Source organism: Diospyros lotus, unplaced genomic scaffold (assembly GCF_014633365.1).
Source record: "Diospyros lotus cultivar Yz01 unplaced genomic scaffold, ASM1463336v1 superscaf1, whole genome shotgun sequence".
Classification (NCBI taxonomy): domain Eukaryota; kingdom Viridiplantae; phylum Streptophyta; class Magnoliopsida; order Ericales; family Ebenaceae; genus Diospyros; species Diospyros lotus.
This window is the reverse complement of record NW_026267104.1, coordinates 2,715,969-2,742,470: the sequence shown is the minus strand read 5'-3', so window position 1 is coordinate 2,742,470 and position 26,502 is coordinate 2,715,969. Positions and strand designations below refer to the sequence as shown.

The following is a 26,502-nucleotide window of genomic DNA, read 5'->3' as shown; positions in this document are numbered from 1 at the left end:
TTGTTTTGGTGGTTACATGGATATATGTGACGACTGACGATGATGGTAGAGAGGATAAAATGATAAGAGGAAAGTACAAGTAGTGACCTAACCCCCGCTACTTTAGACAGTGCATAGAGATAAAGTTGCCCAAGGTTAATTTTGTATTTTTATGTTTTACATTACCTTTAGTGAGTGTTTCACGTTGATCAGAAATCCAGGGGCTTTAAACTGTAGGGGGTTCTTCCTTCCTTCCTTTATTTTCTATGTCTTGTTTGTTTGTTGCTATGTGTTTCTAGAACAGAAAACGTGCTTTGAACCCAGCGATCAGTGTTTCATTTATTATTCTTTTAGGTTTCTAAAAAAGTGTTCCTAAAAGATCAAAGGCAAACGTTTTGAAAGCACAACAGAAAATGTTTTCCTGATTGTTGTTGTTTGATTTTTAATAGGTTGAATTCTCACACTATACACAAAACCGCAGTGGTGGAAAAGCTTGTGTGTATAAACTTGGGGACTATGATGCTGTTCTTAGATGTTTGAAGAGTTATAAGGGTGTTGAAATTGAAGAAATACCCTGGGGAACTCTTAATGTTGTTGGGAGGCTTTCACACTCCTCAGTTGAAGGGAGGTGGATGCCATGTAGGCCAGAACACTTGCCTGATGAGAAAGTTGATGAATTGATTAGCAAGCTTCCAAGAACATTGCTAGATGCACTGCTGCCTTTCCAACTTGAAGGGTTGAGATTTGGATTACAAAGAGGTGGTCGGTGTCTCATTGCGGATGAAATGGGACTTGGAAAAACACTTCAGGTAATGACTGGAGCAACACAGACTATTAACAACTTTGGATTTCTCTGCCTCACATATGGAATTCATGGATTAGATGCCATTTGCATACTCCTGAATTTCACGTGGTTTGGTAGCCAATTCTAATCTCAGATAATCTGGGTGGACCTTGTGCATGCAGAAGAATCCCTTCCTTGTACATCAGCATTTGCTTTGCTGACTGTTTGTGGATTAGGTTTATGAAATTGCCTTATGTAATCAGCGTTTAGTTGAAAGAGAACTGTGTTTATGCTGCAGTTGGTCTCTGTATGACATTATTCTACAAAACCACTCGTCCTTGCTATGATAGAGTATATCAACTCCTTTACATATGCTGAGCATTTTGTGAACTCTGCTTTCTACGTCACAGGATTGTTTTCTCTGTTATAGCTCAGTTATGGTGCTGATTGATTACTCGAGATTGGAACTGATGTCCAAATTTTATGTTTTCTGTCATCTGAATAGTGAATTGACTGTGCAAGTTGCCCATGAGAAAAAATTAAATTTATCATACTGAATAAACAAATAACATGTCAGAGTGTGTGGTCCTTTCCCTTTTGTACGTCATGTGATTCAATCTTTTTAAATTTATCTCTTATTTGGCACACAACGCTACTAAATTCTTTGTGTGGGCTGTATTCAGGCAATTGCAATAGCTTGCTGTTTTATGAGTGAAGGTCCTATACTTGTTGTCTGCCCAGCTATTTTGCGATTTTCATGGGCAGAAGAACTGGAACGTTGGCTTCCCTGTTGTTTGCCTTCTGATATCCATCTTGGTACTACCTTTGCTACTTTTGTTTCTTTCCTTTTCTTATCTTATATGTTGAGTGTTGGTGGTTGATATTAAGGAACCTACTGAGCAGTCACTCTAATATTATGTAATCTCAATGGCTATATCTGTCTTTAAGTCAATAAAATATTGGAATGCCTAACATCCCAATTGATGAACGGGAACAAAAAAGTGTCTCTCTTCTGTGAAACCTCAATTATGGAGTTGGCAATTAAGCTTTTACTCTTTTTCTCTTTCCCCCTTTTATCTGTTCTTTTCTTTAGGTTGGAATGAAGGTTGTTAATGAATTTAAGAATACTAAGTAGAAAGATATTAACATTTTGCATAGAGTGAAATAAAGGAAAGCTTAGCTCACTGATCTCTATTTCCGTACATAATTTTTAATTGGTCTTTATAGCTGATTTGACAAGCATATGATATAAAATATCCTCTGCACTTTGATTGTTACCAAAGTCTTTTAACTTATTTAGCAGATACAACATTGCTGTTGCCAAAAATTCATAACATTTGGTACTCGAAAAATTTTCTTAGCCATGGAATTTTACCATATGGCCAATGACCGGCTTTGTATCTTTTGATTTTCTAATGGTTTTTATTTATTTGTTTTTGCTGGAAGTAATGGTATTTATTTTACTTTATTCTTTTCTAGTTTTTGGTCGTGAAAATAACCCCATTCATTTAACAAGATGTCCAAGAGTTGTGGTTATTTCTTATACAATGCTTAACCGCTTGCAAAGGAGCATCTTAGGGCAAGAGTGGGCTTTGTTGATTGTTGATGAATCACATCATGTGCGCTGTACAAAGAAATCATCTGAACCTGGGGAGGTATTGAAAATTATTATTTTTTTATCAATTTTGTTGGTTTTGAAACTTTATTTCCAACATTTAGAAAGTGATGCATGCTCTAACTTATTTGAGAAGTCTCTTAATGAATTAATTTTTTTTTAATTTCTTATGCAGTCTGTACTAGGAAATATTAAGATCCAGTGGTGGAGGTTTTCTTTTTTCTCTCTTTTTTGATGAGTACAACAACATACCTAGCCTTTGTCCCAGGCGGGGATGCATAAAAAAGAAGATTGCCAAAAGGGGACAAACCTTGAATTCCAATAGATCAAAACTTACAGTGCAAGCTCATTATTAAAAAGAAAAGGTAAGACTTTAGAGAACAGAAAGGCCTTCCTTAAGCCATGAAGAAAGGGAAAACATTAAGGGTGTGTTTGATAGCATTTAGGTGGAAAAGAAAGTGTTTTCCAACTTACATGGAAAACAAAAACCATCTCCCCCTAGATGAAATTTTCCATGGAAAAGAGCCAAAAACAAGCTTTAATGGTTGTACCATGGAATTCAATTCCATGGAAAATGTAGTGTGTCAAACACCCAAGATGGAATTCAATTCCTTGGATGGGACATTTTCCATGCATTTTTCATGCTATCAAACACACCCTAATTTCTTCTATTTTTTTGGTGGAAAAGATATTATAAAAACAGTTTAAAAAAAAACAGTTCTAATTCTCTCAAAAGCACACAAGTTCCTTTTCTAGGTTAACATGTCACATGATGTGGAAAGGAATTATTTGAGGGAATTGGAAAGCCCTCAGCTGAAAGTTTCTATCTGAATAAACAGAGGACTAAACTGAATAGAACTCCTTATTCGAGTAACTTAGAAACAGTTTACTTGATTAAGGGGAGGCTTTCTCACTGAAGGGAAGCTTGATTTTATTGATTTCACGAATGGGGTATTTATACAAGAAATATCCTACAACATCTCCTTAAAGATAGGAAAGAATTTAAAAAAACATTAGAAGATAAAGTATATCAGTTACAACAGGTCTTATCTCTTGAGAATACCTGCCTCCTTTTTCTTAGGAATTCTTATCTCTTGATTCTAATCTCCAACCAACCTTATCTCTTGATTCTTATCACTTGATTCTAATCTCCAACCAACCTTATCCCTAGTCTCGGCCATAAGATAAGTGATCAGCATTTAGACTTTGAATGCTCATCTTTTTATTCTCGATATTCCAGATAATTCAAATTCTTCAACACTATCACTTGCCAAACTAAAAAAGTTAAGACAAAAATCATACAACGGCTTAAGCCTATGCCAATTTTTTTATCAAGTCGGAAACAGAATCTGGGACTCTCACCAAAGGAGATGAAACTGTCATACTTGATCCAAATATTTATAATTCCCTTCCAAAGCAATATGAGAGAATCACTTACCAGGATTGTATGCCAATCCTCCCCCCTCCATCCAAATTGCAGACCATATTTATCTGCAGTAACTCTTTTCAAAAGGCTCTTTCCTTATTCTTGCAAGCTCTCATAACTATTCACCAAGAAGGGTTTCAGTAAACCTCTCCAATTCCCAAGTATCCACCTACAAACAGAAGAAAACCTCATCCCAGTTCACTAGATGATATTTCAACTAATTTTTCTCCAAATGGTTGGTAGCAAAAGTAAAAATCATAGAAAGAGACATAATTTAGTTATGGATACTAGCAAAAGAAGTTCTGATCATTTTGGATAAACTTAGGCAAGTCCTGCAACTCGCTGGGGCTGCTCTAGCTTTGTATTCATAACTGGGGGAAGGTGATGGTAATTGGTAAAGCGTCATGAAACCCAAAGTATCTGCTAAGCTTTAAATACTAGGCACCAGGTCCACATGAATAATTTCTCTTTTAAAATGAATATTCTAAGGCCAAAAACAACCTAAAACCATAGAAGAATACTCCTAAGAGGCCACTAACATCAGCTAACAACAACATATCAAGCCTTAATCCCAATTGTTGGGGTTGGTAATATGGATTCTTGTTCGCCGATCACCTTTATCTATGACCACATGTTCTATATGGCCATTATAACACATGTAGTGCCAAAAGAATATTTTAGTATTTGCTTGAGATTTATATTTTGCACAGTAAGTTTGAGAATGCAGTGCATTTTCGTTCCACAATGGCGAATTTTCCTATTCAAACAATTAATAAAGTTTTCTATTTATTTCTCTAAATTATTTTGGAGGAAAGTATCAATTATTATTAACTGGTTGTACATACATATCTGTATACATTTTTTTTTTAATAGATAACTAAGGAATGAAACACTACTAAAAAAGAGGGTGAACCTTAAACAAAACAACAAAGCATCGAAAGAGGTTAAGTTAGAAATCATCTATTGAGAAAACAATTGCTACAGAGTTGAATGCCCTCTCTGCTATGAAATTGTAAATGGTACTTGTGAAGAAATATCGGAAAAAGATATGCAGGGAAGACTTGTAGAAACCTTTTAGCAAATAAAATAAATAAATTGAATAAGAGAAAATAAGCAAGATGGAGGACTCAAAATGAAACATAAGAAAAATGAAGAAACAAACTAGCAATATGAATGATAAAACCACCTTTGCGTTATTTATAAAGTTCTTTTGTTCAAAATCCTTCTCATTTGGGGTGGAAAATTGAAAAGCACATACATACATCTGACATGATATAGCTTTGCCAAACTAGGTGGTTTCCCAAAACTAATTTAAACCTAAATGGAAAACATTAAAAAAATAGTAATCTTTTATGAGCTACATAGTAATAACAAGTTTGTGTGGTTAGCTATGCATAACTGTCATTGTAGATGTAACTAAATAAACTCATAATCATTTATGAGCATTAAAAGTTATTGTCAGGAACCCGAGCTTGACTGTAATTCCTTTGATGAGAGAATTGAAAGAGAGGGAGACATAGATAGGAAAAAGGAAAAAAATCAGACTGATTAAGAGGGAGAACTGAGAGAGAGAAAGGAGAATTTAGATAGGGAGTAGGGAGAAATAGAGAGACCTGAGAGAGACAGAGTGAATTTCAAAGAGAGAGAACTAGCTTTCAATTAATCAAAACGGACTCCAACAACACATCTTTTGCTGCCTACTTGCTGGTGTACCCAAGGGTCCATCTTCAACCGATATCTCTTCCAATGGTGTTGCAGTGATTTTTCCCGCAACTACCATGGTCCTTTCTTGGCATCCAATTCAAAATGTTCCTCGGCTTCTTGTAAGTCAGAAATCTGAGGAAGGACCCCAGTGCTTGCTTGAATCGATTCTATAGTAGAACTTGAAAGAAATTCTACTAGTAGACTGACTTGAAACCTCTTTAAAATCATAATCATTAAGTTGTCCAACTTTTTATTCAACTCTTCCTTGAATACTTTCTCCAGCGATTGAATTCTCTCAAGAATTCCTTCAGCCATCTGCACAGTCCAAATTCTTCAAAACCTAGCACTGCTGCAATAACTACCTTGTTCTAATTGAAAATCAATTGGCAAGAACCTTAAATCACAGCCGAGAAACCGCTGCTCTAATACCAAATGTCAGGACCCTAGTCCTAACTGATGCTTCCTCAGAAGATAGAACTCGAAATTGAGGGAGAAATAGCACGAATTGAGGGGGGCAATAGACAGAACATTAGGGAGAACAAACTGAAATTAGAGAGAACTGATAGAAATGAGGGAGAAATCAGAGAGAATAATAAGGGGGAAATAGACAAAATTGAGGGAGAACAAAGAGACTTCAATAAATTTTTAACATCCCTTATCGAGTGACAGGAAAGACCGGAACAACTTACCCTGATGGACCTATGCGAACTTTCCAGGGAGTCAGCCATTCTTGAACTTCCCTAGCTCAAGCACGCTTAACCCGGGAGTTATTTGCCTACATTTAGCCCAAAAGGTATTCAATTGGTGTTGTTTTCTTGCTTACTTATTCTCGATATATACTATCTTTCTCTGGGCTTTTGGGGTATTACATTCTCCCCCCCTTAAGCACATGACGTCTTCGTCATGCAATCTTGCAATTGGTCCCAAATCTTCTCCCTTTTGGGGGCTGCCATTCTAGAAGTCTGCCAGAAGCTGCTCCTTGTACAGGCCCTCAAGCCCCAGCGCCACTCCCCGCCCTCATCGGACCGTCTTCATCGAACTTCCCAGGGGGTCACCCATTCTTGAGCTTCCCCAGTTCAAGCATGCTTAATTCGGGAGTTCCTTGTCTCTACATTCAGCCTAAACTGGTGTTGTTTCCTTCCTTATTTGTTCTCGATATATACTATCATTCTCTAGGCTCTTAGGGTATTACAAAATTCTTGATAACTCATAACATGATCTGCACTGTGTGGTTACAGGTTTATATATAAAGTTAACCAACAGTTATTTGTGGCAGTTACAATATCCTCTATTAGCAATAACGGCTCCTAAATCACTCCACTACCTCCTCACTTTCCATAACTGTAAATTAATTGTAAATAATATCCAATTACTTCTAGAACATAACTGTAAAAATATTGCAATTGAATAAAAGTACAACTGCCCCTAATTAACTTGTTGGTCGTGACAGTTATATGTTCAAAAGGTCGTGACAGTTATATGTTCAAAAGAACAAAATGAAAAAATTGGGAAGCCAAAATTGTAATCTTTTGAAGTTGTTACTACTAACAAGTGAAAGAGAAATTTCAAAGGTTCAAGGCTAAGATTAGAATGCCAAAAATTACTATTTTATTTTATGTTTTGCTCTAATTTTACTCTACATTTGGCACACATGAAGAAATTACGGAAAACAAAGTTTATGTAGAGGTTCTTCCTCTTTATGAACACTAAACCCTGTAGTACCCAGTATACTAATCTATAGAATGAAACATGCTATCATGCAATATGCTTCCCACTCTTGAATACTATGCCCGGATTAAGGGGATCACATGATACTATGGAGGAAAGTAAGGGGCAATAACTAGCAAGCTGTTAGAGATCTGGAGAAGTCTTACAACAGTCTGTGCCCACACTAGCTATGGTGCTGTGATCTCACCCTATTATTGTGGCACCAACATTAAATGAATAATATGAAAAACTTACCTAATATAATCTCCCTCCATGACCTAGCTCTATGATGAGATTTCCCATAGGCCCACATGCCTGACAAACAACCATGAATGCCCTGTGTCCTTATATCCCTTTTCCATAATCTATCCTGACTAGTGAATCTCCATAGCCATTTAGCTGAAAGAGCTTCCTTGAAGACTCATAATTTCCTAATACTTGGACTGCATCAAATTGAACTTATCCCAAGTTCCCAACTGACTTATCCTTAAAGCTGCCCTGCAAAAGTTTTTTTTTTTTTTTTTCCTACTTTCAACCTACTTACTACCAACTCAAAACGATGAAAAGAATCATGGCATGAGTCTGAAGACTTGGCTGCTTACAGTGATCGAATGAATAGAATTCCAGCAGAAAAATATCCTATGGAAGACTTCCAATATGAAACTAGACAATAATTGGTGGACTAACTATGTACTAGATATGTTTTTGTTTTTTATGGAGTGTGCTCTACTATATTTGCAATAAGTGTATGTTCTCTTTGTACTTGCTGTAGTAGGATAAATGCCCTTTCATAGTCTTGTGGTTGTTTTTACTTCTTGGTTTTAATACATTCATTTTCACTCTTGTTATTCATTAGATACAAGCTGTCCTTGATATGGCAACAAAGGTCAACCGCATAGTTCTATTGTCTGGCACGCCTTCGTTGTCAAGGTTCTCATGATCTGACCTGAAGCAATTTTTGCAGGATTGAAATTTAATTGCAATTCATCACTGGAATAAGGATAAGATTGAACTCATTTTGACACACATTTCTGCATCTTCAGCCTCTTTTCTTTCTTATGCTGTTTTTAATCATTTTATGCTTCATAATGACTAATATATCTAATATCTATTTTGCATTTTCTCCTAGGTGATCATAGGCCGTTTGACATTTTCCATCAGATAAATATGCTCTGGTAAGTTTTATCTGATTAGGCTCTTTTACAGTTAGGTGAACTTAGTTTAATTTGCACACGAAATTTCTTTTTAGGCCTGGTTTGCTGGGGACAAACAAATATGAATTTGCAAAGACATATTGTTCTCCCAAGTTGACAAGGGGTCATCAAGGAAAAGTTTTCCAGGTAATCTTTGGCTAGCTAGAATAAACCTAGATATTTGCATGTTTATATTTGTAGTTTTAAAAGGTCGGCTTAATGTTTCCACTCCCTTGCCACGGGCTTTCCTCGTCATTGCTATCCCTTGAGGAAAAAGGATTTCTCAAGTGAATGTATTTTTGTTGATATGCTCATTAGCATTTTTTTGTTTGCTGATCCACTTTAAGAAATCTATGTAATAATGCCGTGTGGTTGCTCTATTGTGGTTTTGGTTATCAGTAATATAATAGAAGTGAGTCATGCTAACATTTCTGATGCGCTTTGTTGTTGCTTCAGTTATGAAAGATCACACCACTGTTTGATTCTTGTAGGACTTCTCAAAAGGTGTTCGCTTGGAGGAGTTAAATGTGTTACTGAAGCTGACTGTTATGGTGTGTTCTTGTTCTCAGCATATGCCCTGTGATAATGTTGAATTTATTAGTACATTGGCAAGATAATTGTAGTTCTCACTTTGTGAATATTTCAGTTTTTTAAATTTCAGATTGTTTTAAAGTCACATCATATGTTGGTTACATTGACCATCAACTATGAAATTAAAAAAACAAAAATATTGTCACATTTCAGTTAAATGTTTTAGGATTTACGTCACTAGAGTTGTAACCTTAAACCTGTCATAGAGCTGATTTTTAAGTCGTTAAAGTCATGACACAGGTTTTCACAAAATCAGCCAAAAGAGAACAAAATTGCAGCAAAATTGAAGGTGGAAAACTCCATGCCCTGGGTTTTTTAGCTGTAACTTTTTCATTCAATGTCTGAGTTGGTCCTTGTGCCATTGGAAGGAAGACTTAAAGGCTACAACTTTGTTTTTCGTAAAAATCTACAAATTGTGCCATTGGAAGGAAGATTCAGAGGTGTCCATGATTAAAAAATGAGGTCAAATTTATGGTATTGTGTGACTTAAACTTGAGTTTGTTCAAAACGACCAGTTCAGATGCTCCTGACTCATTCCAACAGTTTGGATGTCCAGAGAGAGCTGAATTGTTCTTTTCATTCATGGACTCTTTCAACTTGTTTGAATGTTGAGGGAACTAATCAACCCAAATCTTTGCATTTCTCTAGGGGAAGTATTTTTTTGGAGTTCCAATGGGTTTTCACTTTTTCTATTAAAGACACATTGCCAAAGATTATTGAGAATTGCAAAATTTATTCCTTTAAGCATTTATTTTTCATTCTGCTGTTTATCTACATTCGGCCTGAGGTTTCTATTAAGATGGCAGCATTCAAGAAGAACAAGGAAAGTTGAATCAAGCATTTTGGGATGGAGGACTTCAATTTGAGGTTGTTCATGTAGTTGATCTTACCTGGTTGGGTTAGGGCTTGGCATTGTTATTGTAGATAACTACATCCAAAAGTTATCCTAACAGGAGAAAGAACCCTGTACAACTAAAGCCAAAAGGTAAAGAAGTTCCTCACTAAATTAGCAAAAGAAGATAAAAGGAAAGGGAGTGGAGTTAGCACACCAAACAAAAAGAGAAACAAGAATAGAACCCCCGATATAAGGAATGGAGTACTCCATCCCCTCAAAGGACCTACTATTCCTTTCTCTCCAAATGTGCCATAAACGAAAAAGGGAATAAGGAGCCAAAAATGTCATTAAATTGAGGCTGGGAACCCCTTCTCCAAGCAAAGAAGACAACTTTTACTAACATAGCATCAGTAAATGATCTATAGTTTCATCATTATCCTTGCACAGGTAGCACCATGAAACCAAACACATCTTGTCCTCAAGTTATCAATCATGAGGTGTCTGAAGAAAGAAAGTAATTCTAGGGTGAGTCTTTGAGCTCGAATGATTGTACAAGAGAAGGGAGCACCACTACTACAATGAATGGCGTAAATGAACTTAATAAGAACCATCAGAAGATGGCCAGAAAGTTCAACTATCCTTAGCCCAGACAGGGAATAATCATGGAGAATTCTTGGAAAAGATGTTATTGAATCAATCTCCCAATCTTGAAAAATTGGTTTCACAGAATGTGTTGAGGAAATTGAGGCACATGGGGACAGTGATGGAATATTTGAAGCAATTTAGTTCTTTGATGGTAGACATCAAGAACATGCTTGAGGAGGACAAGCTGTTCAATTTCATGTCAGGCTTATAGCCTTCGCCGCAATTGGGATTGCAGTGGCTAAGTCAAGGACATGCCTTCAGCCATGATTGTGGTTGACAGGTTGGTTGATTTTCAGTTTTCTAAGACTCAAGAGGTAGAGTCAAGCAAGCCAAAAGGCAAGGGCAAGCTAAAAGATGTGAAAGGATTGAATGGAAAGGACAGTACCAAAACCAACCAAAGGCAAAGTAAAACAGCGGTTGCTTCATATGTGGCACACCACACTTGGCATGAAAATGCTCAAAGCAGGAAAGATTCTATGAATTGTTTGTAGTAGACAAGGAGATGAAAAAAGTCAAAACCCTTGTGAGGGTGAATCTATTGCAATTGATGAATGCTAGACATGAGATACAATTGACGGTTTCTAGTAGTAGCTCGGTCAATTCAGGTGCAATCCATAGCTTTGTGATCCAATGTATGTAACAACCTTGAGGTTGCAGTTGGGCAAATGCCCTAGTCAGATCAAGGTGCTCAACTTGTCCATGTTAAATTGGGGGGTGTGGACTGGTGCTGCGAACGTTATGGTAGTCTCCCTATTTGACTTTGATGTCATTCTAGGGATGGACTTCCTAAGGAAAGCTAATGGGAGGACCGATCATCATGGATGAGAGAATCTTTTTTTTTTTTTTTTTGGGTAATTGAACTTCTGTAGTTTTTCTGTCTAAAAAATTTGGTTGCTTCTGCAAACATGGTCATTGAAAGCCAGTGACTATCACAAGTGTCAGCTTTGCCATCCCGATACCAATGAACCACAGGGCACCTTTTGCTATCTTGGCGGCTTATTATGACAAACCATTTTCACTTTCCTGGATTGAATAATTGTATATGAAGTTAAGATGCTATCTCTAGTAAAATTTGATGTTGGCTTACATATTAAACAGTAGACCAATCTGTATGATTGTCACTACAATGTTCGCTTTCATTTTATTTATTTGGTAAAAGAGGGTGAAGAATTTTGGACTGTAAAACTCCTTCATCTATTATTCAGATTGGACACAACACATATTTATTACAAATGGTAACTGTTTGTATGGAGAGAGTTAAACACAGGAAAAATTGCCTAACTTAGGTAAACAAATAACTGTATAATGAATCAATTAAATTGTCCCTATTATTTTGCCTAATTGTTCCTATATTTCTGCACATGGTTTTTTACAGAGGGTAACAATTTGTTGATTGTCTGCACATATAGATTAGACGCTTGAAGAAGCATGTGCTTGGGCAGTTGCCACCCAAACGACGTCAGATTATAGGTTTGCAGTTGAAGAGATCAGACATTATTTTGGCAATGGTTGTTTATGGGGAAGTGGAAACTGATGCTTCAAGAAATGATGTGTCAGAACTGGAACTGTCTAAAATTTCTGATGAACCTGGTGGTAATATTCAGGCTGATAATAATTATTTGCTTGAGAAGCAACATCTTGTTTCAGCATTTCCTATTATTTTTGTGATACTTTTTGAGTAAGATGTGTTGAGGGTAAAATAATAGTATAAAAGATAAAGTTAATCCTCTATTTAACAATTTAAGCTTTTAGATCAGATGGTTAACAATTCAACATGGTACCATAGCAGACAAAAGTCATAAACTCAAACCTTACTTTGTCAACCCAATATTTAAGTTGTTGCACGTGGTTGGACTAGTTATCAATGAAGCCTAGACACACATGAGAGAGCATGTTGAGGGTGAATAATAGTATAAAAGATAAAGTTAACTCTCTTTCTAACATCTTAATTTCTTAGATTAGATTAATTTCTTAGATTAGATGGTGTTTAACAATTCAACAAGATGTAGACATGGTCTTTAATCTTTTGTAATATTCTATTAACTTTTCTTTTATCCATTTTTTGGTAGTGGCATTTCAATGGTCATCTCGTAGTTTGCATCCAAAAGTGTTATTAAAGGGTGCTCCTGATGCACAACACCTCCCAATTTCTCATCCAATTGTGTTACTAAGTGGTTAAAACTCCTGGATTTTATGAATTTCAATGATTTTATCAAAATTTATTTAGGTTTTTATTTGGATGATTGTTTCCTATCTGATCAAAGCTCTAATAGAAAATTTTGAATAGTCAAATTATTTGATATGCCATGCGTTTGGGATCATGATAAATGCCTTATATTTTAGTTTTACCAATGTGATAAATGCCTAATATGAAGTATGAAATCTATCATTCTGTTTAGTACAAAGGAATGTGAATATGTTTGGTTCCTAATAATATGGAAAGAACATACTTGATTGGTACATTAGGTGTGTATGTTACTAAAGATGTGTGTTGCACTTGTGCTGTTATTGATGAATGATTATGATGAGATTCATAATTTGGTTGAATGATGTGTGGTAAACCATGGTGTACTGTTCTTGCTAAAAATTTACTCTATGGATGCTCCTTTATGTACACACACACACACATATCTTTTGATAAGTGATTTTCTATAGACTTATTATAGACCTTTGCCTTTTCTATTTTTGATGTATTGCTGAACATGTGAATGGTAATTATGGAGGTCCTTTTCACTCCCTCCCATTGATCTCAGAGTACGTTGAAGTTTGACATGATAATAGATGGAAATCTGAAAGTGGACTTGTTTAGTTAGGTTAACTAATGCCAAGTGTCAAATAAAATTTTTTCCATGTTGAACTGAAGAAGAAAACTAAGATCCTCATGCTGGTACAAATTTACTCCATCCTGGAATTAACCATTAATCATCACAGAAATACAATAAAATTTTAACTTCCTTTCTGATTTTATCTGTATTATGGAGTTCGGCATCTAACACAGACACGTCCTCCTACTTTATCTGGTGACTTGGGGATATGGGGTAGTATGGCCTTCTACTTGAGAAATGAGAATGTAACTTGAGGTAAATCTTCATATTGCCTGAGACATATTGAATAAGATTAAATTTTATCCTGGATTATTCCTTGAACCTTTCTCGTATGTAAACTTGCCTGATTTGATGTCGGTACCTATCATGTTGTCAATTTTTAAGAATTTCCACATTGTTCTTTTATCTCCAGTGCTTGTGAACTGCAGTATTGGTTTACTTTTGCAGAAACCATGCTCGAGCTTACAATACATGACAAATATATTGTTCTGAGTCTCTGTTTTCATGCTTTAGGGAGTGGCAGCAATCACAAATCATTGAGGATGCTTTCTGAGAAGGAGGTAGGTATTGCGAAGTTGTCAGGATTCTTTGAGTGGCTCTCCATGCACCCAATCTTTGCAGAGGCAGATGGTGCCAATAATCCAGAACCTAGCCCCAAAATGATAATATTTGGTCATCACCACAAGGTTCTTGATAGAGTGCAGGTGAGGAATTGCATTGGAAAATGTTAAGCATTGCACCATTATTCACATAGTTACATAAATGCCCTTATACCATACACTATACTAACAGTATGTTGTTGCTTTTCCCTTTTCTCTGCTTTCTAGATATGAATTTGATTATCCAGTCTTGCTCTTGGTTATTTTGTTTTCTATTTCTGGTTGAAAGAGTTTCGTCAAGCGCAGATACACACAAAACATAGAAGTATAATTCACTTTTGATACATATTGTAAAATTTAAATTTGCTTTGGTATAAAAATTTCCCGTGTCATTTTGCTGATACTTTGAGCATGATTTTTCTTTTTTTCATTTTAATTTCTCAGGAGTTTGTGTGTGATAAAGGTATTGGGTTTGTCCGCATTGATGGGAACACGCAGCCCAGAGATAGGCAGTCAGCTGTCCTTTCATTCCAGTCATCAAAAGAGGCCTGTACACTCTCTCTTTTACAAGTTTATTAAATTCTTTCAGTTGTTACCAAAGCCTACTGATCATTACATGCATTAGTATTTTTACCATGGGATATTCTTTTCTTTCTTTCAGTATTTCTTAGGGGCTTAATGTTAATCTTTGAAGTGTTTGAACAGTTTGTAGTCCACATATACAGTTAGTTGAAAACAGATATTCTAGTAGAGTTGGTTGGGTATGCCATGCTTTTATTCATTTCGATGTCTTAATTTCTATATGGATATTTTGGCTTGGCTTCCTTATGGTTGCAGCGACTTGAATGTAAAGATCAACTTATAGAAGATGAAAGGCAAAATAGAAGAAATGCATTCTTGTGGTTTTATCCTTTCTGCATTTTATGATAAAATGTTAATTGTCTTCTTCAGGTTAAAATTGCAATAATTGGAATCATGGCTGCGAGTGTTGGACTTGATTTCTCATCTGCACAGCATGTTGTGTTCTTGGAACTGCCTCGGGACCCATCTCGTCTGCGGCAGGTGTATTTACTTTACATATTCTGGAAAATGGTTGTTCATTCTAATATTTTATCAAGTTATTGGTTGAGAGATCAAGCAATTAGTTGATTCAGATTTGTTTATCCATTGACTATGTATGGAATTATATTCCACAACTGGGTTTTCTATTCCCTTTTCTTTCTTTATTATTTTGTGTGTGGATAATTGCTTGCGATGCTGTAGAACTTGAATGTGTTTCTTGAGTTCTGTAGTCAACTGGGTTCATATTGATGATCAATGAAAAGAAACCTGTAAAAGCAAAAGTTATAAAGTAATTGTTACTTGATGTAGAAGAATCTTAGAACACTAACATAATTTTTGAATTTATCTATAAAATAAATTTTTATATTTTCCTTTGAAAAGCTGATCTTGCTTTGTCACATGTAAAGAGCATAATTGGGAGTTTCCAATGTAGAACTTGGTAGCATGCACTCAAATCAGCCTAAGTACGCAATCCTTCTAAACCCTATCTTGTGATTTCGTTATTGGTGTATGGAGCCCCATTGGTGAGGCAGTCAAATTGATCAATATACACCATTGCTGGATTAGGTTTTTATGATAAGTTCAAATATGAAACAGCCCACCCATGACCCTGTTTGGAAGGCAAGGCCTGTAGACACATTTTAATCAGCGCTTGACCCATGGTAGTTGCAGGTAAGGTATACTTCAGAAGCTTCAATGCCTATAAAGCATATGATAGATTTATGGCTATGATATTGTTAAGTGTTTGATTTTTTGCATTCCAATTGTACCCCAGCTAGACCTGCCGGTGGTTCTCCTTACAAGCTCAAGCATCCTGAAGGATTTATTCTTGATATCAATTTTTTTTTTTTATTTTTGTTCTTTTATTACTTTAGTTGTATTATTTTCTTATTAACCATTATTTTTCTTTTGTAGTATGATGCATATGATAAGCGCAATTCTTTTTTGTATCACACTGAAACTTCACATCTGTGGATCTAGGGCTGTATGCTCTCTTTCCCTGAAAAAGAGAAGGAAAAAACTTAACTTGGGCTCGGTCTGCTCCTAAAACATGCAATGAGAAGAAACTTCTAACTTTTATATAATCTCATGGTTTATCAATTTGTTCTAGTTTCTTCTATGATTTTTTTATGCTTAACACAAGCTTCAAATCTTGAAGGCTGAAGATAGAGCTCATAGGCGAGGACAAACCAAAGCTGTCAATGTTTATATTTTCTGTGCAATGGTACTAGTTTATTTACTTTCTTAACTATTTTTTCTCTGAAATTATTATGACAATTATCTGGTAGAAAACTTTCCTGCTTTTATATGTTACTGCTTTTCCTGTTGTAGGATACTTCAGATGATTCACGATGGCAATACCTTAACAAGAGTTTGTGTCGTGTTTCATCTACCACAGATGGGAAGTATGAGGCAATACGAGAGATAGAGGTGCTCTTTTACAAAATTTATTTACCTATTTGGGATTTAATTTACTTATATCAAATGTTCTCATCATAATCATGTTCTCTGTTTTCTCCACTTGTTTGTTGTTGAAATCCTCATCATAATCATGTTTTATCTGTTTTCTCCACTTGTTTGTTGTTGAAATCTCAACATTGTCATTTTATAGGGTTAAGAATTACTGACCATGAGGGTAAGCCTTGGTAGCCATGGTAAAGGTTGCTCCTTTATGACTGAAGGGTCATGGGTTTGAGTTGTGGAAATGGCCTCTTTGCAAAAAGTAAAGGGAAGGCTATGTATAAATATGACCGTCCCCCGAGTCTCACAAAGTGGGGAGGCTTGTGCAGTAGGGACACCCTTAAAGCATTGCTGACCATTAAGTTGTTCTCCTGGGCTCAATCTTTGTTAATTTATGCAACTTCGTGAAGTTTGTTCATACTCTTCAATTTACTACCATTTTCTCTGTTCATTAGTCAATACTCTTATGTGATTATAAGTATTTTTGAGACCATTATCACGCATAATTTAGTTATATGCCCAAGAAAAGTTCCCTCTATGAATGACTGCTATAAGCTGTAGCCTCTGTGGGAGGTTATTCTTGTCTGGAACTTGGTCTTTTGCCTTTTATGGGGCTCTTTACATAGTGCTACCTCTTTGGAATCCTACTCTACTTTTCTCTCTGCTTTGACTGCTGAAAATTTTATATGCATTTGAATTTTAAAGAAACTAATTTTATTGCCTATTTTAATGACAATAGCTGTTTCACTCTGAAATTTATCAGATTGACATTTAAGATATTTGTAAATTTTTGGTCTAGTTATATGGTTTCTGTTTTTGAATATTTGTTACTGGTTTGACAGGTTGAAAGTATATCTTATTTAGAGCCAAATGAAAAAACAGCTGGAAATTCTGAAAATCCAAGTTCAAGAGGAGCAACGCAGACTAGTGCCTCTGATGTAGAAATAAAGCAGCATTTTACATGTTCTAGCTCTAGTCCAGATTTATTGCCTGTGGAAGAATATGGAATAACCGAAATGAATAATCATAAAACTCGTGAACAGAATGAAACTGGTGGCAGTTCATTGCAAAATGATAATTTACATGACAAGGTACCATGAATTCTTTCTTCCAGAGCGGGAGGTTTACTCTTTGCTTATGGGGCTAATTTGCTGGAAATTGCTTTCTTCTTAATGAACAGGCTGACATGGTGTCTGATACAAGTCTCTGGAAACATGCTGAAGAGGGCGGTGAAGACAAGGATCAGTTGGAAGAGGTTTTAACATGAAGAAGCCCTTCCACAGTGTGTTCTTTTATTTATTATTTTATTTGAGTTGTGAGTAATTTGAAATGCAGGGAGATAATTCAATTTCTGATGGATCTGTTGCACTGAATGAAGCTGATTCAAGTTGCTCTTTCCAGGCAGAATGTCTCCGTTTTGAGGTAATGTGCCATGAATTATAGTAGTTTTTCTTGATCAAGTAGTTGACTATTAAGATATAACGATATTTGATTTCATAATCAATAGTTGTGAACTGGTCAAACTGTGGTTGACTTACAGATCTCTGCTACTTTTCTACACTTGAGCCTGCTGAAGAATCTATAATGCTTTCCAAAAACTTGTTAAAGAATCTTTTAATTCTTGAAAAATCAAATTATATTAATATGGTGTTGCCTATTTTCATGGATAGAGCTAAATTTCATGTAGCCCCATGTGGAATTAAGGCTTGTGAATTTGTTATTGTTGTAATAACATGTTATTGCTGGAAGAATCTGTAGTGCTTCTTTTATCTTTTCCATTGGTAGCAGAATATGTGGAGGTGAATACATGATCTTACAAATATAGATATATTCACTGTTTTAGCCTACTTTTCAGGTGAGCCAGTATACTGGAAGGATCCATTTATACTCTTGCATTCCTGGAATAGATTCAAGACCAAGACCGCTTTTTGAAAATTTTCGACTCGAGGAACTCGAGTCACCAAATCTTAATCCAGCATATAGGCATGCCCTTCTGGAATTTGTCAGCGATTGGAATAATCTCAGGCCTATTGATCGAAGCAAGTTGCTTGTCAAGCCTCTACAGTTACCTCTATCCATTGAGTTGTGCTATTTGAAGGAAAACCTTAATCACAATACCGGGGTATGTCTAGTGTCTTGTATTTCTGTATACTAAAACTATCAACTTCTTATCTGAAACTCAAAACCATTTACTCTAACAGGGATTACTGAAAGGGAGAAGCAAGAGACGGACCACACCTTTGAATGAGATTAGCCACCAGTTACCATCAAATGCTGTATGGAAGAAGGTCTGTCTCCGTGGTGGTTATGGTAAAAAGGAGAAAGAGTATACTCAGGGTTGGACTGTCACAGGCGATCCACTCTGCAAGCTCTGTCAAAATCCCTGCAGGTAACTTTGGCTAAAAGTTGATTCTTAGTAACAGCTTTTTAAGAATTTATATTAATTCCGTGTTTCAGGGGCAAAAATGCCAAGGGACCTGAATTCCTCGAGGATCTTTTTTGTAAACTGAGTTGCTATGAAGAATATCGGTTAAGAACTAGCAAGAGATTCCTCCGTCAGGTTAGACCTCAACCATGCTCTTGGATTGACAGTCGTCTTCATATTCTACTTTGTATTTGTCGCAAATTGTGTCCAACCTGGAGTTTTGCAGGAGCTTTTTGAAATTGAACGAGGCATTTGCACAAAATGCAAATTGGACTGCCACCAACTTGTGGAGCACATAAGACCTTTATCCTATGAAAAGCGGCAGAAGTATATTGAAAAGGTAGCACCAAAATTGGCTGGACGGAAGAAATTGTGAGTTCCTAAATCAGTTATATCATGATTGGTTATTTGCTTTAAAGTTGTAATGGCAGCACGAGACAGCTGCATGTACAATCATGTTTCGAGATGTGAATTTTCATGTCATAATTTGTGTATGTTGAAGTTAGAAGTTCTGTTTTTACATGATAATTGTAATATTTTTCACTCAATATTGCTTTGACCCTGTAACAAGGATATTTTCCATCTTTATACCATGTTAATCATCATTTAGGTGATAAGTAGAACTAAACTCTGATAGACCCATTCAGGTTCTTGGCTGTGTATTCTCTACAAACATCTGGCTCAGCTTTACTAAATGTAATAATAAATGCAACCATTTGGCTTCAGCCTGGTTTGTACCAATAAAAGGTTTAAAAAAAAGGCAAGTCATGCAGGCATCTGGTGCCATACTTAAAAAGCAGACAGAGACCCAAGGTTTAGTCTGCTTTTTGACATATTTTAATATATCATAATGAGTAGAATATTAAGAAGCTAAAGAAAACTTTTGTTGTATTTTCTTCATGTCCTAAATCACACAAAAACCTGTGATAAGTTTTGGAAATTTCTTCTATATTTTTCTTCATGTCCTAACTCATACTGAAAGCCTGTTACAAATTTTTTGACATTGTCAGGCTTGAAAAGCTTGTACATGATCCAACTGAAGGCAATGCATGGCATGCGGACCACATTGTACCTGTCTACCAAGGGGGAGGTGTGCTATATTCTTTTTTTTTTATTCTTTTACAACACAAACTCCAATCATACTTAGATTAACCATTTCAGGGGCTGCTCCTCCATACCAGCCATTCTGATGTTTTTTCAGTCTTCAAAGATCTCTCATCTTGTCTGGACCTGACCTGTTTTCATGTTGTTACCCACACTGCTTAATTTATTGCTTATATCATGCTAAAAAGCTAATTTCTTGATCTTAAAATGGATACTATTATTCTCTTCTAATATTAGTTTTCAGGGCACCCAGCTAACCAACAAGGTGTACCTTATGAAAATGAATACACAAACCAAATTTAAACGCTAGATAGATTTGAATATCTTATTGGATAAAATCTGAACTAATTTAATGGTAAATAATGAATCCAAGTAAATTATATAAATGTAAGTGAATTGGGAAACTTAATTTCATCATATTCTTACTAGTTACTGCAGTATTTTGTGAAACATGGTTGATTTCAAAAAAAATTAAGTTCCTCCTTTCCTTAACCTCAAAATGATAGAAAGTCCTCTTAGACTTTGACTGAACGTTTTAAAATTTGAAGTTCATACCATAGACGCCAAATTCATTGGCTTTTAATTTGGAGATTTAGAAACGTATTCATTTCATTAAATTTTACAGGTGAATGCAGGCTAGAGAACATGAGGACCCTCTGTGTGGTATGTCATGCTGATGTTACTGCTGCACAGTGTGCTCAACGGCGCTCAGCAAGGATGAATGCCAGGAAACAACTCAAAGTCCTTGTTGATCACCTCAGGAATATTCAAAAACCAGAACAAACTGAATCTACTAAGGTATCATACTTTTCCTGAATGCAAAATGGAATTCACTTGCTGCTTCTTTTGAAATGAAAGATGGTCTTGTGTACTATATTTTTGGATTTAGTAATAGTTGACTATATATTACTTAAGTTTGCAGTTGGTTGTTGAAAAGGATCATGGAGTGAGTCAAAAATTATAGCAGATGTGTATGTGTTTTTGGTGAAACCACTGACGACACTGGCAAAAATTTTATGTTAGTTTACTGCAAAAGGAGAAAATGATGGATCAGCCTTTATATCATTTAACTGTAAAGACTGCCTCAAACACTATTTATGATGTACGATGGCATAAATTGGTGTGGTTTCCTTTCCTGTATGAAATTGATAATTTAACATTTTAGCCTTGCCTTGGAGTAATAGTAGAAGGAATGTTGCGCTTTTCAACACCCATTTTATTTATTTTGGTTGTGAGCACTCACCTTTTCAAATGTTTCCCTACCACTCTTAGAGATAATTGGTAAGCTAGAATTCGTACAAACTCCACTTGATGAGATTAAAGTTTGGTGTATTTGTTCCTAATCGTACTCTTAAAACTGAATTTTTAACCCATTGGAGCACCATGTTTAGGCAACGTATGCTTTCATGTTTTACCTGGTAAATTAGGGGTGTTTTGCACAATTTTCAGGACCAGGACAATGCGATGGACGAGGAGCTCTTAGTCAAGGTCCCTGGTAGTGCATATTCTGGATCACCAAATGGTGTCACTAGAACTGAAGAGGATGAAAAGTCTCCAAATCCAAATCCCCAAGGATCCAAGGTAACAGCAGGTAGTTCTCAACCATCTTAAGCAGTTATTGCGAACCTTGCTTTGGAGAAGCATCAGGTAGCTGGAGATTCAGAAGGCATGAAGAAGAAGATTATATTTACCTGTATCCTGTAGTTTTGTTGAGCAGGGAAAAGCTTCCTGCTCAAGTAGTTTTGGTTTACCATCATCATCTTAATCAAGGTCCAATTCTTTTTGGGAATCCTTAACAGGCCCAATCCTATTGGCCTCCTTCAGTGGCCCAATTCTTTTTGGGATCACAAGACCCAACACAACACCCCTGCAAATGTAAATTTCGCCAAAGCATCCAATGATTTATTTTTGGTATTTTGAGCTCGTGTTATTTAAAAAGGAAAACATATTTTTTACCTAACAGTGCATCGTTTAAAAGAACAACTCGTGAAGACCCAAATTATCAAAATTAAAGTATATAATACAGAAGAATAATACTAAGACGTCTGATGGAGTGGTTCAACTCTATACATGATGGATGGAATGAATTGTGATTTCAATCGCTACATTTCAAGTTTGGACAAAATATTTAGTAAAATTGTGATATAGAGTTGGTAAGGATATGCAAATTTATGAATTAGGTTAAAATTTATCTTTACCAATAGCGGTAATCTAAATATATTGCAACAAATGACTACACCCTAATCATATTGAATATGTTATCACAAGCTGGGTAACCTGGTCCCACTTCCAGAAGCAAAGCTGCTGCCAAAAATGAGACGTAAAAAAGGAGAATAAAAGAGGTAATGCCACGTAAAGTTGAAATGCACCCATCCTCGGCATCTATTAGTCAAATGTGATTTACTTTATAGCCAGTAAGGTTAGTTGAAATTCACCCACTAACTAACCCTTTATTATAAAATGGGTCCTAAATCCAGACAACAAAAAGGGGAATGGGTTAGGAACAACATGTCACGGATTAAATTTTGGTATTAGTATTGAGAGTCAACCAAGCATATATATAAGAATCATCTTTTTTATGTCTATAAAAGTTATCAATAATATATTTTGCATTTTAAGCTGGTAAGTTAACAGCGGAGACTTGTTTGTCATAAGTTTGTCTGTCAACTTATTTGGCTTTCAAAAAATTTCATATTTGCTGGCCTATCACATTTAGAACAGAGGAAAGGAATAAAGGCATCGATAAAAGAGAATGTTACATTGTTCGGAACGGGCACGATACGAACAAAATGAGAGAAGCGTAGACCCCCTCCGTGTCAGGGATGCGGACAACCCCGGCATCGGGGAGAAAAACAAATCTGTCCACCCAGTACACTAACTGTCAAACGCATAATGCACAAGATAAAATTAAGGATAAATCAATCACGGTCACAGAGATCAAGACCCATAAAATTCAGAACCAAATCCAACGAAATTCCAATCCAAATCGTTTTCTACTTTACGAATAACAAGAAGAAGATCAAGAAGGAAGAGGGAAATAATCGAAAGAGTCAGAACCTTATCTATCTACAAGAAGGTAGCATCTGCAACAGTTACGAACAAGAATCGAACCCCCCAAAAAACAAAAACCCTACTAATGAGGAGGATCAGAGAAACCTAAGAATGGCCTTCCGGAGGAAGAACTGACGGTGGCGCCGCCACCGTCAACGTGCAGCGTGTCCTTCAGCTTGTGAAATCCATCGCTGAAAACCCCAAATCCGAACAAGAGACCGATCAGGATCACCACCAGGATCAAGCAGGTGCACAGCATGCACATCCTGCTGCCACAGCACATCTTCCCTTTCCTCTGTGCGTGCCCTAAAAAGATTCAGATCTGAAGAATGATTCTGGTCGATAATCTAGACTCCAGAGAGAGAAGAGGTGCGGATTCTGAGTGTTGAAGACAAGCGTGAGAACAAGAACGCACGTGAAGGTGAAGGATCGGATTGAACGAATGAAAAGAGGAGTGTTTGTTGGGGTGAAGGCACCTGTGTGGACTGGAGCGGAAGCGGTTACTCTACGCGTCCTTTTTGTTCATATAACAAAAAGAATTCAGTAACGGCTAGAAATAAATAGGTTTTGATGTTGATAGGTGTCTCTTTCATTACGTCTATTTATTTTATATTTCTATTTTATTTGCCTATGGCTGATTTTATTATATTGTTATAAAAGAGCATGATATTTATTTTTAAAATAACTACTTACTGATGTTAACAAATAATTTTAAATGAATTCAAGAATATTTTGATAAAAAAATCCTTATATTAGTACTTATCATATGTATTAACAAATTCATGGAAAGAAAAAATACAGTTATTAATGAATTTTAAAAAATTTAATAAACAGTTTGATAGAAATTTTATAATGCTTCTCGATCTTATCTTGATCATTTCATATCTTGGTCTGAAAAGTATCTCAATCTTATCTCGATATTATCTTATCTTGCTCATTTTAACAAACATCATCTTAATAAATAATTTTATAGATTTAGTGAAATATAAAAATAAAAATTAATTAAACTTAAAATTATTAAATGACGTGATAATTTTATTCATTTGGTACATGAGCGAACTCATACATCAAAGGTACCTAAATCTCTTCCTAACATAACATGCTCATCTGTCATTTTTCTTTGTCTGTGACATTAGAAAAAATGTAACTAACAATTTTATATAAAATTTGTAAAATCAGATAATACTGAATACAAATGTTATTCATGAGATCAATTATATTTTGCTAAACTTCTATTGCCAAGTCAATAATTTCTTTTATAAAAGAATAGTGGGAGATCAAGTGTTTGAAGTTTTCAAAACTTGAATTGAAATCATCAACGCACAATTATTAATCTTCATCCACTAATTTAATTGATGTAACATATTCATATAATTTTATTTAAGAAATAACATCTCACGAAGGACTCACTTTTAATTACCACAACTCAAAAATTAGAATCCTCCCACATTAAAAGGAATTTCTAGTTGAATAATTCTATAATTATATAAAAAGACTGAGCTATATTTCAATAACAAGCCAAACTCTTATTAAGATTTCTTCCTAATCTAATTTTATTAGGTATCGCCTAGGCCCAATGAACTTAAAAGACCCAACACGTTATTACGCTTATGAGTTATGACCTTAATTTCTTTGTTCATCTTAATAGGAGAAATCAAACTTATTGATTTTTAGGTTTACACTAATTAATCTCACATGAAATAGCTTACAAACCATAAACATAAAGTCAATACAAAAAAATATATTTTTATCCAAACTTTAGATTAAATAAACTAAACTAGCCACCAATGAAGCACGAAAATGGCTTGAAGATGTCATTTTAGCATTTCTAGTTTCAGAAATAGAGAAAAAAATCCAAAACATTTCGAAACGAGAAATGCTAGAAACATTTCGAGGTCATTTTGCAATTTACATAAAATGGCCCAAAATGAGTTTCTGATGACAATCACTCAGGCGATCACTCACGCACACATCTCAGTGGCCAAAGCCCATTTTTTCCTCTTTTTTCAGTCTTCTTTCTTCTTTTTCTTCTTCTTTCCCTTTGTTTCTGAATCCCAAGTCCATTATCTCAGTCGAGCACTTACTGTTCCGTCGATCCCTCGCTTCCGGTTCAAGTCATCGTTCCTTCACCGAAGATCGCCCCTCTCTCGATCATTGAATCCCGAAGCCTCACGGCTAGTTGTTCGCTCGATTTGTTCGCAGCCAGTCATTCCTTCTAAGTAATTCCTCTCTCACCCAGCCATTTGGGTTCCTGTCTGTCAAAACCCGTTTTGACACAAGACGAGTCTTTTTGTTCAATTATTTATTTATTTATTTATTTTGAAAACACATAAGTGATCACTCCAGAGATACCACCACATGAAACTTACCCTTCATCTTTCCAAGCCAGTCAGATCAATAGTACGGATACAAAATAGGTGGCGGTATTCATTCAAATTCAAATAGGAACCCCTAAATTTAGCAGTTTGTACCCGTCGTTAAGAGGGGTCATGAATACTGCAAAGATTTGTGCCTTTTTCTGGGAAAGCAATGCCTGCTGCCTTACTCGCATGCCTTCCCTTCCTTACATGGCTATTCTCATCCACATTTCCAAGTTTTCACATACCCTCTTAAAAACCTAATATTTTGCAACTTAGGTTACTTCCGCTTCAAACGATTCTCACAAAGAAAACAAGATTTAAGATTTGACCATTAGCTTCCAAAATGTGAACCCAGATCTCACCCCTATCATTATGCAGGCATCTCTTATAACATGTTACAGTTGATCATATGAGAAGCCCACAAGATTTTCTATAATTATGGCTCGCACTGTCCACTGGTTAAATAATAGAGACCAGAATCACACTTCCAGCGTGTACAAGTATTACATAAACTCATACCTCGTTGATAAAACTGGTGTTTTCTGCCGCAAAAAACTGCTCTGCCCTATCAATGAAGCTTCCAGAAAATCTGGAATGTAGCATCAAAGTAGAGGAGGTTTCTGAAGCTGACTGATTTTGTTTCAGAGACGTTTCTTCGCCTCCAAGTTTCAGTGCTTTGCTTTCTTTCTGGTTTCGCGTCTTGCTGGATCTGATGCTGTTTGCAGAAGAACCACCCCTTCCAGAAGGAATTCGGGTGCTTCTTAGATTGTAACGGCCAGATCTAAGGATCATCTCACCTTGAACTTGAAGTCTACGAGATTCAGGGCCCAGCTGATTAGATTCACTAGCGCATTCTGTCAGAGGATTGGCTGAGGTAGAACTAGATTGAACTGCAGGCAAACCATTTCGGCAAGATCTTATCAAGGAGAGAAGCATATCAGTACTAAGTTCTTGCTGAACTACATCCTTGTTCTGCTCACAACCAAAGCAGGTAGCAACTAGTGTAGCAGCTAAGACTGGCATCAACTCAGGGTCGCTGAAGAACACAAAAGGTAGATCGCATACCTGTTCTTCCACTTCAACAGTTAGAATATTGAAGCAAATTAGTATACAATACAAGTTTTGTGAAGATTCCA

General features: G+C 35.9%; 2 protein-coding genes across 12 annotated transcripts in view; one reads left to right on the top strand and one right to left on the bottom strand.

The window, feature by feature from the left end:
• LOC127793271 (uncharacterized) overlaps positions 1-26,502 on the top strand; it is a 49,716-nt gene that overhangs the window by 734 nt on the left and 22,480 nt on the right. The window contains exons 2-24 of one of the 5 annotated variants that reach the window (XM_052324119.1): positions 429-788; positions 1,447-1,579; positions 2,243-2,418; positions 8,072-8,145; positions 8,355-8,390; positions 8,465-8,555; positions 8,900-8,959; positions 11,889-12,072; positions 13,818-14,008; positions 14,348-14,449; positions 14,855-14,965; positions 16,125-16,190; positions 16,298-16,396; positions 17,269-17,517; positions 17,607-17,681; positions 17,762-17,848; positions 18,282-18,548; positions 18,628-18,815; positions 18,884-18,986; positions 19,078-19,223; positions 19,862-19,941; positions 20,581-20,753; positions 21,405-22,001. In XM_052324119.1, the coding sequence (XP_052180079.1) occupies positions 429-788; positions 1,447-1,579; positions 2,243-2,418; positions 8,072-8,145; positions 8,355-8,390; positions 8,465-8,555; positions 8,900-8,959; positions 11,889-12,072; positions 13,818-14,008; positions 14,348-14,449; positions 14,855-14,965; positions 16,125-16,190; positions 16,298-16,396; positions 17,269-17,517; positions 17,607-17,681; positions 17,762-17,848; positions 18,282-18,548; positions 18,628-18,815; positions 18,884-18,986; positions 19,078-19,223; positions 19,862-19,941; positions 20,581-20,753; positions 21,405-21,566 (3,213 nt within the window). In that variant the 3' untranslated portion in view covers positions 21,567-22,001. Of the gene's footprint in view, positions 1-428; positions 789-1,446; positions 1,580-2,242; positions 2,419-8,071; positions 8,146-8,354; positions 8,391-8,464; positions 8,556-8,899; positions 8,960-11,888; positions 12,073-13,817; positions 14,009-14,347; positions 14,450-14,854; positions 14,966-16,124; positions 16,191-16,297; positions 16,397-17,268; positions 17,518-17,606; positions 17,682-17,761; positions 17,849-18,281; positions 18,549-18,627; positions 18,816-18,883; positions 18,987-19,077; positions 19,224-19,861; positions 19,942-20,580; positions 20,754-21,404; positions 22,002-26,502 lie in introns of those variants that run through there. The other 4 variants (XM_052324121.1, XM_052324123.1, XM_052324122.1 and 1 more) reach the window with 4 other exon arrangements.
• LOC127793270 (uncharacterized) overlaps positions 24,918-26,502 on the bottom strand; it is a 45,024-nt gene continuing 43,439 nt past the window's right edge. For 6 of the 7 annotated variants that reach the window (XM_052324112.1, XM_052324113.1, XM_052324114.1 and 3 more), the window contains one exon: positions 24,919-26,431. In XM_052324112.1, coding sequence (XP_052180072.1) covers positions 25,880-26,431 — 552 coding nt within the window. In that variant the 3' untranslated portion in view covers positions 24,919-25,879. Of the gene's footprint in view, positions 26,432-26,502 lie in introns of all 7 variants that reach the window. The other variant, XM_052324111.1, reaches the window with a different exon arrangement.